The 18,150-nt window shown below is 40.8% G+C and overlaps 1 protein-coding gene across 1 annotated transcript; it reads left to right on the forward strand.

Moving 5' to 3' along the window:
• Window positions 1-6,099: 6,099 nt before the first annotated feature.
• Window positions 6,100-6,870, forward strand: LOC309560593 (histo-blood group ABO system transferase 1-like; the record flags this gene model as incomplete). The annotated part of the gene is made up of 1 exon (XM_082264222.1): window positions 6,100-6,870. The coding sequence occupies exon 1, from the start codon at window positions 6,142-6,144 to the stop codon at window positions 6,868-6,870; it is 729 nt and encodes a 242-aa protein (XP_082120348.1). The 5' UTR covers window positions 6,100-6,141.
• Between the last annotated feature and the right edge of the window lie 11,280 nt (window positions 6,871-18,150).

The following is an 18,150-nucleotide window of genomic DNA, read 5'->3' on the forward strand; positions in this document are numbered from 1 at the left end:
CCTGGGTTTTGTGCACTTTCTCTTGATACTTCTAAGCTTTCTTCTCCGCTTGCTCCCCTATTTTTTTGGCTTTTCCCTTTCTTACTTGTCTCTGTGTTCTGTTTTGGTCTTACTACTGGTTGTCTCTCTGGTGGTAAGCTTTGTCCTTTTCCTTCTGGTGTCATGTACATTTTAATTGAACCTGGACTTGCTGTGCTTTTTTAAGGTTTCCCTGGTACTTCTTTTGTTGGTTTATTCCTCATTTTTTGTTATCGGTCTCCCTTCTCCTTTCTTGCTCCAAATATCAGTATGGAACACCCGTTAAATCTGTACGCAACTCAGAGGCTTTTGGATAATGAAATGCCGCTTCTAACCGCTTTCTCTAGTATTCTGAAGCCTAACATACAAAGAACTCAGGGAGAGCGGGGGAGAGTATCAAGCAGCCTAATCCAGGTGGGGTTCCAAGTTAAGAAGATCCGATGTATCCAATGGGATCTACTTGCATACTAGGCTTTACTCCGAGAGGTATCCTACGCCCCTGTATTTTGATATATCCTTCTACTGGTAGGATTTCTTCCTCTCTTCCTACAGTACGGCTTAGTATAGGAATGGTAGTTTTCTTAGGGTGTTAGTTGTCTCTTATTTTAAACTACCAATTAATATTTTCTTTCCTTCCTTTTTTTTTTTTTTTTTCCTTTCTTTCCCACTGGGGATTCCCTTTTAGTGTTGCCTAGCCTCTCCTGTGTATTAATCCAATCATGTATGAAACTCTCCTAATACACACTGGCTGGTGGCCGTATATGTATCTTTAATGTCTTTAGTATTTTATGCATACAGTCCGCGGATTTAGAGGAAGAAGTACCGTATCACAAAAAAGATGCCAAAAAAAAAAAAAAGACAGAGACTCCTCTATGGCATAAGAAATACTTAGGACTCTGTGGACCTGTAGGTTAGTAGGTATCTCCTCCTTTTCTCTTCCTCCCCCTCGAGCTTTTACTTTAGGTGATGTCCGTATTTTGTACACAGCTAGGTTTTTTTAGTGAGTAGGATAGGCATAAACTTAAATATGTATTTATTTCAACAAAGTTCTTTCAGCCTTTATACCCCTCGTAAAGATCCTCGTTCGTTCTGATTCTTTCTCTTATACTTCTTTGATAGTCTCTTACCGGGGCTGAGTTTGTACCTCCAGCATTTTAGTTTAGCCTCCACTATGCTGACCTCTGTTCCTAAGCCGTTTAGAGGGGGACTGGAGTTGAACGTCTATTTATCCTGATGTATAAAAGGGGGGGGTTCAAGCTTGTTATCTACCCGTAGGGGGATTTCCCTTCCGTCCCTTTTTTGGTGCAGCCAGGTCTCTCCTAGGGTCAGTATGTGGTGTCCCTTAACTGCTCCTTAAAAGTTCACAATACTCAGTTCACGTTTTTTTTGTAGTTCTGCCTGCATATAGCCTAGGCAGAGTCACGGTCCATACTACTCATACAGTGATACTGAGAAATAAAGCAGCGGGCTTTCGCCCTCTCACCACCCCTGGCTGGCCGTGCTTCCTCCGTCCTTCAATCTTCAAACCTCCTTGATGCAGTCCCCTCTCTTGTTATACAGGCTTGGTCGGCTTGGTCGGCTGTGTTCAGCTGGCTGAATATGTGTGAGTGCGGTTGGTTGCTCCTCTGCCATGTACTCGGCTTGGGTCCGCCTCGGCTCGTGTGTCTGGCGGCGTCTCCTCTCCCTGCGTCCAGCAGGGTCTGGCTTCACCAGCGGCAATGCAGGGATATCGCCGCCGACTGCCGATCCTCCTAGCACGGTCCGGACGATGCGAGTAGGGATGGGTACATTCCCGTGGGGGGGTTGTTCAGCGGAGCATGGGTGTGGGCGGGCTGGGAGGCTTTAGTTGCATCTCTCCGGGCAGCTCCTCTCGCAGCGTCAACCTGCACGCCGGTTTGGTGCCATAGACAGGCTCCTCCCTCGCCCAAGTATCCAAATACTACATTCTTAGCTGTCAGGTAAACCCATGTGGGCTAATTGTTGGGGCCTTTTATGGCCGACACTTACTTATTTATCCTGTGTATGCCTAATGTACCTTCAGCCACAGTATACAACGTTCTTAGCTTTCAGGTAAACCCATGTGGGCTAATTTTTGGGGCCTATACTGGCTGACACTTACTTCTGTATCCTGTGAATGCCTAATGTACCTTCAGGCACAGAATACTACGTACTTAGCTGTCAGGTAAACCCATGTGGGCTAATTTTTGGGGCCAATACTGGCCGACACTTACTTCTGTATCCTGTGAATGCCTAATGTACCTTCAGCCACAGAATACTACATTCTTAGCTGTCAGGTAAACCAATGTGGGCTAATTTTTGGGGCCAATACTGGCCGACACTTACTTCTGTATCCTGTGAATGCCTAATGTACCTCCAGCCATCAAATACACTACGTTCTTTGCTGTCAGTTAAACCCATGTGGGCTAATTTTTGGGGCCTATACAGGCCGACGCTTACTTCTGTATACTGTGTGAATGCCTAATGTACCTCCAGCCACCAAATACTACGTTCTTAGCTGTCAGGTAAACCCATGTGGGCTAATTTTTGGGGCCTATACTGGCCAACACTTACTTCTTTATCCTGTGAATGCCTAATGTACCTCCAGCCATCAAATACTATGTTCTTAGCTGTCAGGTAAACCCATGTGGGCTAATTTTTGGGGCCTTTTATGGCTGACACTTAGTTATTTATCCTGTGTATGCCTAATGTACCTTCAGTCACAGAATACAATGTTCTTAGCTGTCAGGTAAACCCATTTGGGCTAATTTTTGTGGCCAATACTGGCCGACACTTCTGTATCCTGTGAATGCCTAATGTACTTTCAGCCACAGAATACTACATTCTTAGCTGTCAGGTAAACCCATGTGGGCTAATTTTTGGGGCCAATACTTGCCGATACTTACTTCTGTATCCTGTGAATGCCGAATGTACCTTCAGCCACAGAATACTACGTTCTTAGCTGTCAGGTAAACCCATGTGGGCTAATTTTTGGGGCCAATACTGGCCGACACTTACTTCTGTATCCTGTGAATGCCTAATGTACCTTCAGCCACAGAATACTACGTTCTTAGCTGTCAGGTAAACCCATGTGTGCTAATTTTTGGGGCCAATACTTGCCGATACTTACTTCTGTATCCTGTGAATGCCTAATGTACCTTCAGCCACAGAATACTACGTTCTTAGCTGTCAGGTAAACCCATGTGAGCTAATTTTTGGGGCCAATACTAGCCGACACTTACTTCTGTATCCTGTGAATGCCTAATGTACCTTCAGCCACAGAATACTACGTTCTTAGCTGTCAGGTAAACCCATGTGGGCTAATTTTTGGGGCCAATACTTGCCGATACTTACTTCTGTATCCTGTGAATGCCTAATGTACCTTCAGCCACAGAATACTACGTTCTTAGCTGTCAGGTAAACCCATGTGGGCTAATTTTTGGGGCCAATACTGGCCGACACTTACTTCTGTATCCTGTGAATGCCTAATGTACCTTAAGCCACAGAATACTACATTCTTAGCTGTCAGGTAAACGCATGTGGGCTAATTTTTGGGGCCTGGAATGGCCGACACTTACTTCTGTATCCTGTGAATGCCTAATTTTTCAGACTGGAATTGAAAATCAATGGGTCTGTAAAGGTTCCACCAAATTGTGGAATGGATGCGGACCCATTTTACAGATGTGTGAATGGACCCTATAAGTATTAGACATGTATTTACCGGCTGCTGTCAGTTCTTGCTGATTTATGAAAAAAATATATATTTTTTTTGCTGTAAAAAAAAAAAAAATTTTGGGCATTTTCCAATTGCAATACTTCTGTTATGACATTGTCCATGTGCTGGGACTATTTGTGCACAGCTAGTACGTCCTTTGTGGCAGCAAATATGACATAAAGGTTTTTAAAGTTTGCCTCCCATTAAAGTCAATGGGGCGTGCGATGCGTACTTGCGGTTCGCAGACTTTTGAGAAAATTTGCGGGTGACTTTGCGAACCGCCCCAGTCGATGTTCATCCATCTCTAGGTATAACCCTCCCTTGCCCTATTCAAAATGAAAAAAAAAGTTTTGCCTACAGCTCTACTTTAACCACTTGCTGACCGGCCCGCTGCACATATACTGCGGCAAAGTGGGGCGTTTTTGTGAAATTACCTACCTGTACATTGCTTCGTTCAAAAGCCACCAGATGGCACCATCGTGCCGCTGGATGTGCGATCAATGGGTCCATTGGACCCGATGTCTGCCAGCCCCCCCCCCCCCCCTCCATTATCCCTGGGAGAAGCAGTAAACAATGTATACCAATGTAAACAAGGCAGATCTTCGTTCTGCAAGGGCACAAGATGAAGATCTGCTAAGCAGGAACCAAGATCTCGTTTTTTTCCCCAGTCAGTGTAATCCCCCCCCCACAGTTAGTAAGCACCTACTAGGGACACCACACTTTACCCTTTAATCACCCTGATGTTAACCCCTCCTTGCCAGTGTCATTAATGCAGTGACAGTGCATTTTTTTAGCAATGATCACTGTATTGGTGTCACTGGTCTCCAAAAAGTGTCAAAAGTATCAGTTAGATGTCCAATTTGTCTGCTGCAATGTCGCAGTCCAGCTAAAAATCGCTGATCGCCACCATTGCTAGTAAAAAAAATTAATACAAATTCCATAAAAATATTGCATTGTTTATAGACGCTATAACGTTTGGCTAAACCAATCAATATATGCTTATTGGGATTTGTTTTAACAAAAATATACAAATACATTTTCAGATGGTAGTAGAACAATTATTGAAAGCAGGTTGGAAATACAAGACCTAATTATACAAACTTGTATAAAGAGAAAAATGCGTTTCAAATGGCATTAAGACGAATTGGTCTTTAGCAGTCTTAGAAACAGAATTAGAAGAAAAAGGTAAAACAAAATTAAACATAACAAGAGTTTAAACACACACGTACCACCATGAACATTGTCATATGTCATCATTCTTTACAATAAGCAGGCTGTTTGTATATCAAGAGGAAGTTTCTGGAATGTGCATCGTGCAATTGTTCCTTTTATTCACCAAGAATTCTCGTTCTGGATCATAGCATGCTACCCTGTAGTTATTAATTCATCATATATTCCAACAAAAAGACTGCATTGAAAAATTGTTGTCTAATGTTTAAGGGCCATAATTATAAAGAGAAAAGGCACAAGTCTAGCGTAGTATATTTGATAAACCTTTAATAAAGTTAAGTTTTGCACCCACATAAAAAAAAAAAAAAAAACACGTTGGGTATTTAGGAATGTACCAGTCCGAGTTTTTCTACTTTCTTCCTTGGTCATCCCTTGTGGCCATCCTTAGTTTGAAAGATGGAGACCCTCTAACTTTTTACAGTATTCATGTATTATTCTTTTTAACATTATTGTATTCATTTTAAAATGTTTTTGTCTTTCAATCTCTACCATTTTGCATATTTATTTGTCTCTGAGCATTGCAGGTACAGTGCATTGAAATCCTCTTGGCTGCATCTTTAATTTTCTAGCAAAATATGCATTATATATGGCTAAATGGAAAAGAAGCTAAATGGTGTAAAATGCACTACACCTCCAATGGTATAGCACACCTGCAATGTACTTAGGGAAATATGTGTGAATAGAGCCCCAAAGCCTAATTCTTGGCTTTTTTTTTTTCTAAAAGATCCCCTGACAGAAGGTCAAATTTAAAAAAAAAAAAAACTATCTCTAGCTGAAATTTTCACTACTTCTCCGCTGCTGTCCCTGCAGTAATTCTTATTTGGTTTTAGGTGGCCCCTAGGGGATGCTGACAACATCATGTCAGAGATCCTCTCCATTTAAGACCACTGGTGAGAAGGAAGAGGACCCCTTATTTCACATGTCCTACAAGAAGACATCTATACAAGTATAACACAAATAGATAGCAAAAAAACAGCCAAGTATCATCAATTGTGGTGGGGAGGGGGTGCAGAATAATAACATTATTCAATTTGTTATCAGTCAGGTCATTGAAATGTCTGTTACAAAATGTAACCTGTTACATCTATTTTATAAATGTCTGAGCTTTAAGATGCGTTGATCTGTTTTTCAGGTACACGGTCTTCATAAAAACCTTCATTGAAACTGCTGAACAGTTCTTCATGGTGGGGCATAAAGTCAACTACTATGTGTTTACAGACCGTGCTAATGACATTTCCAATTTTATTCTCCCTGAGGGGAGGCAGCTGATCATCTTAGAAGTTCCCACTTCTAAACGATGGCAAGAAGTGTCCATGAGGCGCATGGAAATGATCCGAGATCATGCATATCAACGTTTCTACAAAGAAGTGGATTATTTGGTTTGCGTGGATGTAGACATGAGGTTCAGTGACTCCGTTGGGGTGGAAATATTAAGTGATTTGTTTGGCACATTACATCCTGGTTTTTACAATGCGCAACGCAATCATTTCACTTATGAGCGAAGACAGCAGTCAACAGCTTACATTCCTAGAGATGAGGGGGATTTCTATTATGCAGGAGGGTATTTTGGCGGTATTGTGGAAGAAGTCTTCAAATTAACCAATTTCTGCCATAACGCCATGATGACTGATAAGAACAAAAGCATTGAAGCCATCTGGCATGATGAAAGCTATCTGAATAAGTATTTTCTTTACCACAAGCCAACTAAGATTCTGTCCCCAGAATATCTGTGGGACAATGGCTTTGGTGTTCCACAATTCCTCCAGAGAAGACGGATTGTTGCTGTTCCCAAAAATCACAAAGCAATTAGGAACAAAAGGGCGTTGCAGGAGAATCCTGGATACCAAAAAGTAGAAAACCTAAAATTTCATTTTGGAAGTTCATATATTTTCCAACAGTTGGGACTTTAAAAAGATTTTAAAATTGTCTGCAATCAAAGAACTTTGAATGCATTTAAAATGGTTAGGGTAAGATATTTATTATGTGCATACACATGAACCCGCTGTTACCACTGTCTACTGCTGCTAACAGTGTATGCTTGGAGGAAGAAATGCTCGCTGTAGGAGTGGCACCCTTGCCTTGTGGGAGCAGGGGTAGAACCTTAACGTGGAATTGCAGCTTACACCTAACTAGACTTAAAGTAATTGTAAATTATCATGTTTTTTTTTTTTTTTTTAACCACTTTAGCCCCGAAAGATTTTGCTGCTCAATGACCAGGCCGCTTTTTTCAACTTGGCACTGTGCGATTTTAAGTGCCAATTGCGTGGTCATGAAATGCTGTACTCAAAAGAAATTCACGTCCTTTTTTCCCCCACAAATAGAGATTTCTTTTGGTGGTATTTGATCACCTCTGCGCTTTTTATTTTTTGCAATATTATTAAAAAAGCGAAAATTTTGCAAAAAATCTACATTTTCTACATTGACTGTTAAAACATATCCAATATATTAAATTTTTGTCATATATTTAGGCCAAAATGTATTTAGCTACATGTCTTTGACAAAAAAATTCTCAATGGGCTTATTTTTATCCACTTTAAGACCGGAAGATTTTACCCCCTTCCTGACCAGGCCATATTTTGTGATTCTGCACCATGTTACTTTAACGGACAATTGCGCGATTATGTGACGCTGTACCCAAATGAAATGTATGTCCTTATTTTTCCCCACAAATAGAGCTTTCTTTTGGTGGTATTTGATCACCTGTGCGATTTTTAATTTTTGAAAAAATGAGCAACAATTTTGAAAAAAAAAAACAATATTTTTCACATTCTGATATATAACATTCCCCAAAAAAATTTAAAAATCTAAATGTTTTAACATTTTAGGCCAATTTGTTTTCTGCTACACATTTTTTGGTAAAAAAAAATTGCAATAAGCGTATTTTGATTGGTTTGCGCAAAAGTTGCTACGGGAAAGATTTGTCATTTTTATTGTTTTTTTTTTTTTACTAGTAATGGCGGCGATCTGCGATTTTTTGCGGGACTGTGACATTGCGGCGGACAGATCGGCCCTCTAACTGACATTTTTTACACTTTTGGGGGGACCAGTGACATTACTACAGTAATCAGTGCTATAAATATGCACTGTTACTGTAATAATGACACTGGCAGGGAAGGGGTTAACACTGTTGGTGATAAAGGGGTAAATGTATGCCTCATGCCTACTGACGTGTGTGGAAGGAGGGGGTTCTATGACACAGACAGAGATTGCAGGTTCAGCTATGCTGAATCCTGTGATCTCTCCCTGTTTGTCACAGAGAAGATCCACCTGCTTTGTTTACACAAGCAAGCGGATCTTCTCACACTTTCCCAGACGATCGGGGAAGAGAGACGGTAATCGCTGCCTCTCTTCCTTCGGCCCGACTCCCGCTGTGTCTAAACATGTTATACTTACCTGCTCTGTGCAGTGGTTTTGCATAAGGCACCCCAGATCCTCCTCTTCTTGGGTCCCTCTTCGCTGCTCCTGGCCCCTCCCTCCTGTCAAGTGCCCCCACAGCAAGCAGGTTGCTATGGTTGCAACGTGTGTCCATTCAGACACGGCGTTGCCGTTCGGCCCTGCCCCCACTCTTTCCTGATTAGCTAACTGTCTTTAATTGAAAGCAGCAGGAGCCAATCTCCCATCGCTGTGATCGCCAGCCGAGATCCCCGCCGCTCGTCCGTATATATACATATATATATATACATAAACATATATATATATATATATATACATAAACATATATATATATATATATATATATATATATATATATATATATATATATATATATATATATATATATATATATATAGATAGATAGATAGATAGATAGATAGATAGATAGATAGATAGACACATATATACATATACTGTATATATATATATATATACACACACACATATATATATAATATCGCATGAATTATAATCTAATCAATAATATAATTTTATAATATATATATATATATATATATATATATATATATATATCTCATATATAATAAAATGATATTATTGATTAGATAATAATTCATGCGTTTGTGTTTAAAATGTATAACATCTGGGATGTCTACTAGAGTCTTGTTTTGGTCAGGTTTAAGTCAGTAATTACTAAGAATTGTAGGCCTATAATACATAACGTCAAATTTCCATGCAAAAAATTGTACCGCTTTTGGTACATAATTCCTGACATAATCATACCGCCAGGGAGGTTAAGATAAAAAACCTTCTGACTTTACAACCCCTTTAAAGCTCAGATTTGCTCATATGTAACTTATAATGAACTATGGGAACCATCCAGCCACCCCACAGAATCAGCAGGACGATGCATTACACACAGATTTAGTAAAGTCTATTATTGTTTTCAATGGAACTGGTCTGTGAACTATTGGTGAAATTTCCCCTTGCTAGCTGTCCTCACCAGACCGATCCTAGATATTAAAAGGTTAAATTGTCCTAAGCCCTAATGAATGACAGCCATGAGAGACCCTGCATCCCAATGCACACCACTAACTTGCAGTAAACACCTTGATAAAGCAAGTTACTGGTGTGCTGGCTACATTTTCAGTTTCTTTTTAGTAACACAGTGCACCACAATGCTTGTATGTTGTGGGGTACTCTGAATCATTTAATAACTTCCATTGTACATTATATTGGGTTTTTTATAAAATTAATGGAACCTCAACACATCACACATAGAGCAGGTGCATTGACTAAACACATGCCGCAAAGTGTGAAAGAAACCTTAGGGTTGTACAGTATGACTAACATTTTAATGTCTAGGTTACAACAATATTAGAGAGAAATAATAATGATTTTTGGTACATTTTAATTTGTTCAGACTTTTTGCAGTTTATTACCTGCATTATTTACTTCCTTGTAATAATTCTGTATTTTATAGATAAATATTTATTAAAGGGTGCATTCATGACACTTGACTTTCCAAGAAGGAAAAACAACACTAACTTTACACTTCCTTGTAAACTGCTTCAATCCTCTAATCTTAAAAGTTGGTGTTTCTGCCAGCAAACTATAGGACGATATATCCCTCTGACCCACACTGGTATATTTTCTTTTAAATAGACCTAACACAAAGTTCTATTTGCTGGATCCAGGTGTTAAATATGAAATAATATGTAGTATGTATGATATTTCCCTTTTACATGTATAAAAAAAAGACTATGGGGAATCGTTATAAAACAGCAAAAAGTAACCCTCACTTGTGGTAAATTATTCAGTAAATTTTAATATACTTAGTGTTGGAACTATACTGATAGAGTGCATTGATGGTGACAATGCTAAGCCTAAAGTGACAGGGTATGCACTGTCCAAAAGGAAGGGAGCATGGTAGAAGAAAGGGGCAGGAGAACAAAGGAGGCTTGCAGAAAAATTATTACAGGATGGACAGTCCTTTGAGATGTCCTTCTGGCTATCGTTGGGGCCCTCTTGGAGCATTGGTGCACTTAACAACATTCTCAGATGATCTGCATGCAGAATAGGTACAGTATAATTATCGTATAGTCCCAGCACAGGTGAAAGGTAGATATGGTTCATATGTGGTAAAGGTTAAGTACAATGCAGTATAAAGTTGGTATAGGTGCAATCTAGGTTAGAAATAAGCGTGTTATAGAGTGCAGTATGGGTTTGTTATGGATTGGGTAAACTTGGTGTCCTGCTATCAGTAGCTCAGTCGTTGCTGGCAGTATCAACATTGGGTGAATAGCCCTCTCACCAGTCACTGGGAAGCTGTGGTGACCTCTTGCAGGGTGAGTGGAGGCTCCAGACTTCAATGTGGGTGCTGTAATATGGGCAGACAAATGCATTTACACATCTGTGAATTGATAAGCTGCAATCTATTACATTTTTGCTCTTGGGCTTTTTTACTGTACACTGTTGGTGATCAGAATTTAACCAGAGACTGACAATTTAAACGTTTACATCTATGGGAAGGTGTGGATGCCAGATTGCATGCACACTGTAGTGTGTCAGAGGGCTGCTACTGCGTAAATTGGCTATAGTTAATTAATGCAAGAAACTGAACCTTTTTGAAAAGGGGGGTGCATTGCAAGAAAATACAGTATAAAGTTGAAATGGACATGACCTGCCTGTCTAAAGTGTCTAAGGTTCCATTAGGCCTCAATTGGTTAAATAGTGCAATATTACAATATAAGTGCACACTAAAAACAGTTCAGTCCTGCACCATGAAATGTGATTTTTTTTTTTACAAGCATTAATAAAATGTGCACATTTATTTTTTTTTCATCCCCTTATTTTATTGTGCCAAATATCTTTTTTTAAATAAAAAGTAACACTGAAACAGTGACTGAAGCTGTATTTCATTGTATTCTGTTATTTTATGCAATATATCTTAAAATGAAAATACCAAGCCTAACCTTTTTCATTAAACCATCTCTTTTTGAAAAACCTTTTATGGTAAAATTTTGGCAATTTAAAATGTGAGTGTTGCAGCCCCATGCTGACTCTGCATTGCTAGGAATGACAAACACAACATTAACTCACTTGAAAACTGGCATGTTAAACATCTTTCCTATCCATGCCATTTTTCATTTTTCAGAACTGCCATACTTTGACTGATGATTACTTGGTCATGCAACACTGTACCCAAATACATTTTTATCTTTTTCTTTGAGACAGAGCACTTTCTTTTGATGGCATTGAATCACCTCTGGTTTTTTTTTTTTTTTAACCACATAAAGGAAAAAAACAATTGAAAAAAAAAACCTTAGTTTTCGCTAGTTTCTGCTATGAAACTTTGCAATAATGTCTTCATAAATGTAGGCTAAAATGTATTCTGCTACATTTCTTTGGTAAAAACAAACAACTGTATATTATTTTCTCTGTGTGAAAGTTATCACAACTACAAACTATGGTGTACAGTATATGAATGTGAAATTGCCAATCCTGATGTTTGACTGCATTTCTCGAGGCCATAAAGTGCCAGGACAGTACAAACCCTCGGAATGACACATTTTTGAAAGGTAGGCAGTGAAAGTAAGTGGTATTTAGTAAGAGGTATGGTGAGTTTTTTTGAAGTTGTAGTTTTTTGCCACAATTTTTTGGAAAATAAAGAATGTAAATATAATTTGATTTTATTTCACAGAGCTGACGGACAGAATTAAGTTCTCACTTATTGCATTGGCATACTTACAATATACACCTCAAGACACATTCATCTATTCTTCCTAAATATTCAGATACAAAGTGTAGCACCCTCCTAGGTAGGTGCTAGGATTAGTGTATTAAAGTTTTTGGTTTCTCTGCTTAACAGAAAGGCAGCTAGGTAAAATTATTTGCTGTCTGCATATCAGAGAGCAGTGATCGGTTAGCGTAGTCTGCTCAGTGTGCTGTGGTGCTGTTCAAGTTGTCTTGAAGTTTCACACTGTCCTAGCCGCTATGGAAGGAGCTGGATAGTAGGCTGGAACCATGCTAATGGGAGTATGAGTATTCAAACAGCCCTGGCCAGTTAGAAGGGGAGATGTCCCTAGGCATGCTGGGTGACTGTATTTATGTTCGAGGAGCACATGGGCTCTTGGTCTCTCTTAGCAGAGGATTACACCAGGCTGGGGGGGGGGGGCTCCCTAGGCACTTGCTGCCATGTGACCTCAGGTGGCTGACCTGAGGGCCTGAAGTCTGTGTGGCTGACCCTGGTCCTACCATAGTTGACAGAGGGAGAGTCTACAGTGCATCTGGTCTGGTGCCACGGAGAGAGAAAGCTGGCAGTGGTGCTTCAGGAGCCCTGTAAGTGCAGACACCCTAAAGACAGTTAACCCCTTTTACCAAAAATATATGAGAGTTAATTTATCTCAGACAATATTTGTGTTAATAATGAGAGTTCTATGACTGAATGAAAACTTTAACACAACAATTATTTATTTTTATAAGGTTTGCAAAGCCTACATAATTTACAACAATCCAACTATTGTACATACTACGACATGTAAAAGATTCCTAGTTTCACTCAACAAATACAATGCATAGACTCATATACACACACTATGACCGACACACAAATAAAATATACAATGTAAACCCTTAATCCTTAATCCATAATTACCTCTAGTGATGGCTCTCGCTCTCCCATGCCAAACAGGAAGTCACCCTCTCTCACCGAACCTAATATAGACCCATCTCCCATGGCCTTGTATAGGGCAATTCTCATTGGTTCAGCTATCTTGCTCTGTCACTTCCTGTGGGCGTATCTCCTCCCAGATTGGACCATTTCCCCCTCCCATAGTTACGCCTCTTTCTAACCACTCCTTTTCTGTTGGGGGGGGGGGAATTCACTCCTACCTGTGGTGCTCTGGCTCCAGAAAGTCTCGCTTCCAAAGATGTAATCACCGGATGATACTATCCGTAGTTGTTTATATGTAAACAGCAGTTGCCTGCATTTTAAATGGACTGGTTAAACCGGTTCCTATAACTGACTGCTAAAGGAAGTCACCCAGCTTCATATAACTGACAATCCTATCTCAACTAAATGTAAAATCCAAAACTCAATATCTCATACATGTATATATTTACATAAATATTTACAATCTCTACAATGGAGATTTATACATAATCTCCTCATCATCACAACACGGTAAGGGAAATTACGCCTAAACTCCATATGGCAACACCCCCTTCTGTGCTTTAAGTCAGCTGAGGGTCCACACAAAGAGTAGACTGGCTAGTGTTCTTAGAGCTTTGTCAACTACTTTGCAAGGGGACATTGCTTAGTCCTGCAATCAGTGTGGTACTGCTGTAAAGAAGAAGAAGTCTTTATCTGTCTTCTGCAAGGACTTCAACCAAGTTTCACTAAGAAAGGAAGTTAGAATCTTCGGTGTAAATAGTTACATTTGGAGTATCCTGCTGTATCCTTCGCTATCCAAGTTCTTCAATAAAACAGCAAAACAAAACCCCTAGACTGGTCATTGGAGACATCGAGCAGAAGTGTGTGTGCACCTGGCTGTATGAATCTACCTTGTGCCTGGCCACAAAGCAAAAGTGGAGAAGAAATACCAAAATACCAGTGGCTCCGAGGAAGGGGGGGGGGTTAGTGCTACACACGTGTGAGATTTTTCACTGCTTAGATGCAGAAACGAACCCACAATCCAAGGAGCACCTTCAGGCTTTCAAGGGGCAAAAACAATGCATCTGATTTGCTGACTAACTACACATTTCCTAAGGCCCTGAGTGCCAGGACTGGAGAAACGGCCACTAGTGATGAGCCAAACACCCTGTTCGGTTTGTGCCAGAACACCGCGAACAGGGGAAAAAGTTTGTTCGAACAAACAAACTCCATTGAAGTCTATGGGACTCGAACATCAAAAATCAAAAGTCCTAATTTTGTAGGCTCAAATGTGTAAGGTTCTGGCACTCTCAGTGCCTCCTATCACATCATTTCCGGGTGCTTTCCATCTACCTAGATAGATGAAGCACATATAGGTGTGTTTCCCTTTAAGAGTGCTGCTGTCATCACTGAGCGCCGGACTGAACAGCTATTTAAATCACTAGCTCTCACTCACATGTGTTCGTTCAACCTGCTGTGTGCCTGCTTTGTACCTTGATGCTAACCTGTCTTGAAGCTCTCATGCTTGCAAGCATATCTCGCTGTCGGAACCACGCTGCGCTGATCCCTGTATCCCGCTACCGGATCATCCGCTCTTGTCGAACCTCTCCTCTGCTACATTGCTACTAGTGATAAGTACCCCACAGGGGAAACCTCAATAACCTTCATACTAAAGCTTACACTGTCTAGCTCTGCATACTAAGGACTGTTACTACATCTGCACTATCTAGATTGCTAGCTCTTGAGCCTACTATCATCTGCTCTTGCACTGGGTTGGTCTCTCCTGTATGTTCACCTGCTATTCTATCATCTGCTACCATACATGATTGCTAACCTATCTGCATCCCACCTGTTACTATCTCATTCTCAAGAACATTCCTCTCAAGTGTCTGTCACCTATCGTCTCAACTCAACCTGTCTCTTCAGCCTATCACCTCTATACTACTATATACATAGATCACTCCAGGAACTTCTTATTGAGTGTGTGTATTTACTTGCTGAATTGTGATCATCCACACATTATGAGTCTTTGGGAGTTGGGATTGGTGTCTCAGCGTTTCTCTACATGACTACTGAAGTGGAATATTTCTGCAGCTGTAAATCCACATCATACATAAAACGCAGGAGCGTTACAAAATGCAAGTTATTGCCCAAAAAAAGTGTATGGGGGTCGGAGTACTGACCTGGGGAACATGTAGCAATGCATGTCTTCTGTGACAGGCAGGGACAGATCACAAGATTCAGCATAGCTGAACCTGCGATCTGTGTTTGTGTCACACAACCCCCTCGCCCCATACACGTCAGTAAGCATGAGGCACACATTTAACCCCTTGATCAGCAACAGTGTTAACCCCTTCCCTGCCAGTGTCATTATTACAGTTACAGTGCATATGTATAGCACTGATTACTGTAGTAATGTCACTGGTCCCCCCAAAAGTGTCAAAAATGTCAGTTAGGGGTCCGATCTGTCCACCGCAATGTCGCAGTCCCGCAAAAAAAAAATCGCAGATCGCCGCCATTACTAGTAAAAAAATAAAAATAAAAATGACATAAATCTTTCCCGTAGTTAGTAAACACGATAACTTTTGTGCAAACCAATCAAAATACGCTTATTGTGATTTTTTTTTACCAAAAATATGTAGCAGAAAACAAATTGGCCTAAAATGTTAAACAATTTTGATTTTTAAATGTTTTTGGGGGAATGTTATATCAGAATGTGAAAAATATTGTGTTTTTTTTTCAAAATTGTCACTCTTTTTTCAAAAATTTAAAATCGCACAGGTGATCAAATACCACCAAAATTAAGCTCTATTTGTGGGGGGGGAAAAAGGAAGTAAATTTAATTTGGGTACAGCGCCGTACGACTGCGCAATTGTCCGTTAACTACTTGCCGGCCGCTTACGTTGCTGCTACTGCAGCAGAGCGACTCAGCTAGGTCCAGGAACGTAAACCTACGTCGGGCGCATTCACGGCTCACAGGGCGCGCTGGATCCTGGTCTGATTCGGCTCAGAACCTATCAGTCACCAGATGCAGACCAATGATTTTTGGTCTGGATCTGGTGATCGGTTCTGGCCAAAGTGATCGTGTCCCCTGCCTGTGTAATGTAAACACAGGCAGGGTATGTGATGTAATTTTCCCTCCTGGAGTGCTTTCGGTTCCAGGAGAAGAAGGAGAGACAGCTAAAAGTGAGTTCCACCAACACTACACTGACACTAACACACATAGGTACACATTTAACCCCTTGATCACCCCTGATCACCCCCCAAACCCCTCACAGTGTACACTATATACAGTGGTATACAGATCTTTTACTGATCACTGTATTTAGTTTAGGCCACTCGCCATCTATCCCCTAAACAGGTTTAACCCCTTGATCTCCCCCAGTTAACCCCTTCACTGCCCTGTCACAGTGTTCACTATATACAGTGATTACCGATCATTGTATTAGTGTCACGGGTGACGGTAGTTAGGCTAGTTAGCGTCAGGGTCCCACCACACCACCGTTATTTAGCGTCAGTTAGAGTCAATTACACTAACACACATACACACACACATACAGTACATACATACACCTCCATTACTAGTATAGTGTTTGAACAGATCAATATCTCATCTGATCAGAACTATACTAGCGTCCCCATAGTTTAGTGTTCCCAAAACGTGGTGTTTGCACGATCAGCACTGATTCCTGCCAGCACCAGTGTTTAGTCCCTCTGCCCAGCCCACCCTATCCAGGCAAGTGCAGTAATCAATAGATTACTGTCACTTCCAAAAAAACACAAATCACACAAAACCGCTGCGTTAGCAGAGTCAGGCCTGATCTCTGCTAGCACTAGCAGTTTTTTTTTGTAGCATCCAAATAGTCCTTGACAACCAGGTGCTTTTTTTACCTGTTAGTCACACTACTGTACCTTTAAATTTAGTTGATAAAATGTCCAAACGGTGGTACAGTAGTGCAGAGGCCTTCAGGATACTGACCATGTCAGATTAGAGCAATGGGGAAGCCTCACTGGCAGAATCAGGGTCAGTATACAAACCTTTAGAGAACAGCGGCTCCCTGACAAAAAGCTCAGACGACGGATGGGTCCCTGCTAAGGTCAGCGTATCCGACCCCATTCTGGAGTTGCTGAGATGCAAGAACCGGATGTTTCTCGTATGCAGCAGAGTGCCAGTACTAGTTCCGCTCACACTTCTCGTGATCTGGCAAGCACCAGCGGCCTAGTACACCCTGGACCTAGAACAACCAGCACTGCAGTAACACTTGGTGACTTGGCGAGTCCCATAAGTGTAGTTGAAGCTGGTGCGGAGACTAGCACGAGTAGTGGCCCGCAGCCACCGCGTATTCAAAGAGAGCCCATAGTGCCCTCCCTGAAGCGCTGGCATATCCTAATTGGCAGCCCACAGATTCTACAGCGCCCGTACTTCCCCCATTCACTGCCCAACCCCAGAATTCGAGTGGAAACAGCTCCTTTGTGCTATCTTGGCATTTCATGGCCTTCAAAACTGTGATAGGTAGTAGGGAGTAAAATCAACAATTTACACACTTGGAAAGCCTGAAGGTGGCGATTGGTTTTCGGGGTCCTGTACTCGGCTAGACTGCAAAAAATCTCACACATGGAGTATTGCTGTACTCAGGAGAAGCAGCAGAATGTATTTTGGGGTGTAATTTTACATATAACCATGGCATGTGTGAGCGATATATAATTTAGTGACAACTTTGTGTAAAAAAAAAAAATAAAAAAATAATAATTTTCCCGGAACTTGTGGCAAAATATAAAATATTCAATGCACTCACCATGCCTCTCAGCAAATAGCTTGTGTCTACTTTGAAAAATGGGGTCATTTGGGGGGGGGGGGGGTTTGTGCTATCTTGGAATTTCAGGGCCTCTGAAACTGTGACAGGTAGTGCGGAGGTGAAATGCACAATTTACGCCATTTGAAAACCTGAAGGTGGCGATTGGTTTTCGGGGTCCCGTACACAGCTAGGCTCCCAAAAAGTCTCACATGTGGTATCCCTGTACTCAGGAGAAGCAGCAAAATATATTTTTGGGTGTAATTACACATATGCCCATGGCATGTGTGAGCAATATATCATTTCAATGACAACTTTTTGTAAAAAAAAAAAAATTCTTTTTTTTT

This window comes from Pelophylax lessonae, assembly GCF_965119305.1.
Source record: "Pelophylax lessonae genome assembly, chromosome: 7".
NCBI lineage: Eukaryota > Metazoa > Chordata > Amphibia > Anura > Ranidae > Pelophylax > Pelophylax lessonae.